The 212-nt window shown below is 68.9% G+C and overlaps 1 protein-coding gene across 1 annotated transcript in view; it reads left to right on the forward strand.

The window, feature by feature from the left end:
• TANGO6 (transport and golgi organization 6 homolog (Drosophila)) overlaps positions 1-212 on the forward strand; it is a gene marked incomplete at both ends in the record, with an annotated part of 17,752 nt that overhangs the window by 16,884 nt on the left and 656 nt on the right. The window contains 1 exon segment of the mRNA XM_010157117.1: positions 8-130. Coding sequence (XP_010155419.1) covers positions 8-130 — 123 coding nt within the window.

The raw sequence follows: 212 nt of genomic DNA on the forward strand, positions 1-212 counted from the left end.
GCTTCAGGAGCTCCTGGTATCGGCCTATGACCCCCAGCCTCCTGGGCGGGCAGCCGCCCTGCGCTGCCTCTCCAGCCTGATCACGCGGCGGGATCCGGAGGCACTTCAGCTGCAGGAGAAAATCCTCCAGGTACCAGGTTCCCACCACGCTTCCCATCCTGCACCGCGGCACAGAGCTGTGGCCGAGCGTGCCGGCCGGCTGGGCACCGTCC

Source organism: Eurypyga helias, unplaced genomic scaffold (genome assembly GCF_000690775.1).
Source record: "Eurypyga helias isolate BGI_N326 unplaced genomic scaffold, ASM69077v1 scaffold19218, whole genome shotgun sequence".
NCBI classification, from domain to species: Eukaryota; Metazoa; Chordata; class Aves; order Eurypygiformes; family Eurypygidae; genus Eurypyga; species Eurypyga helias.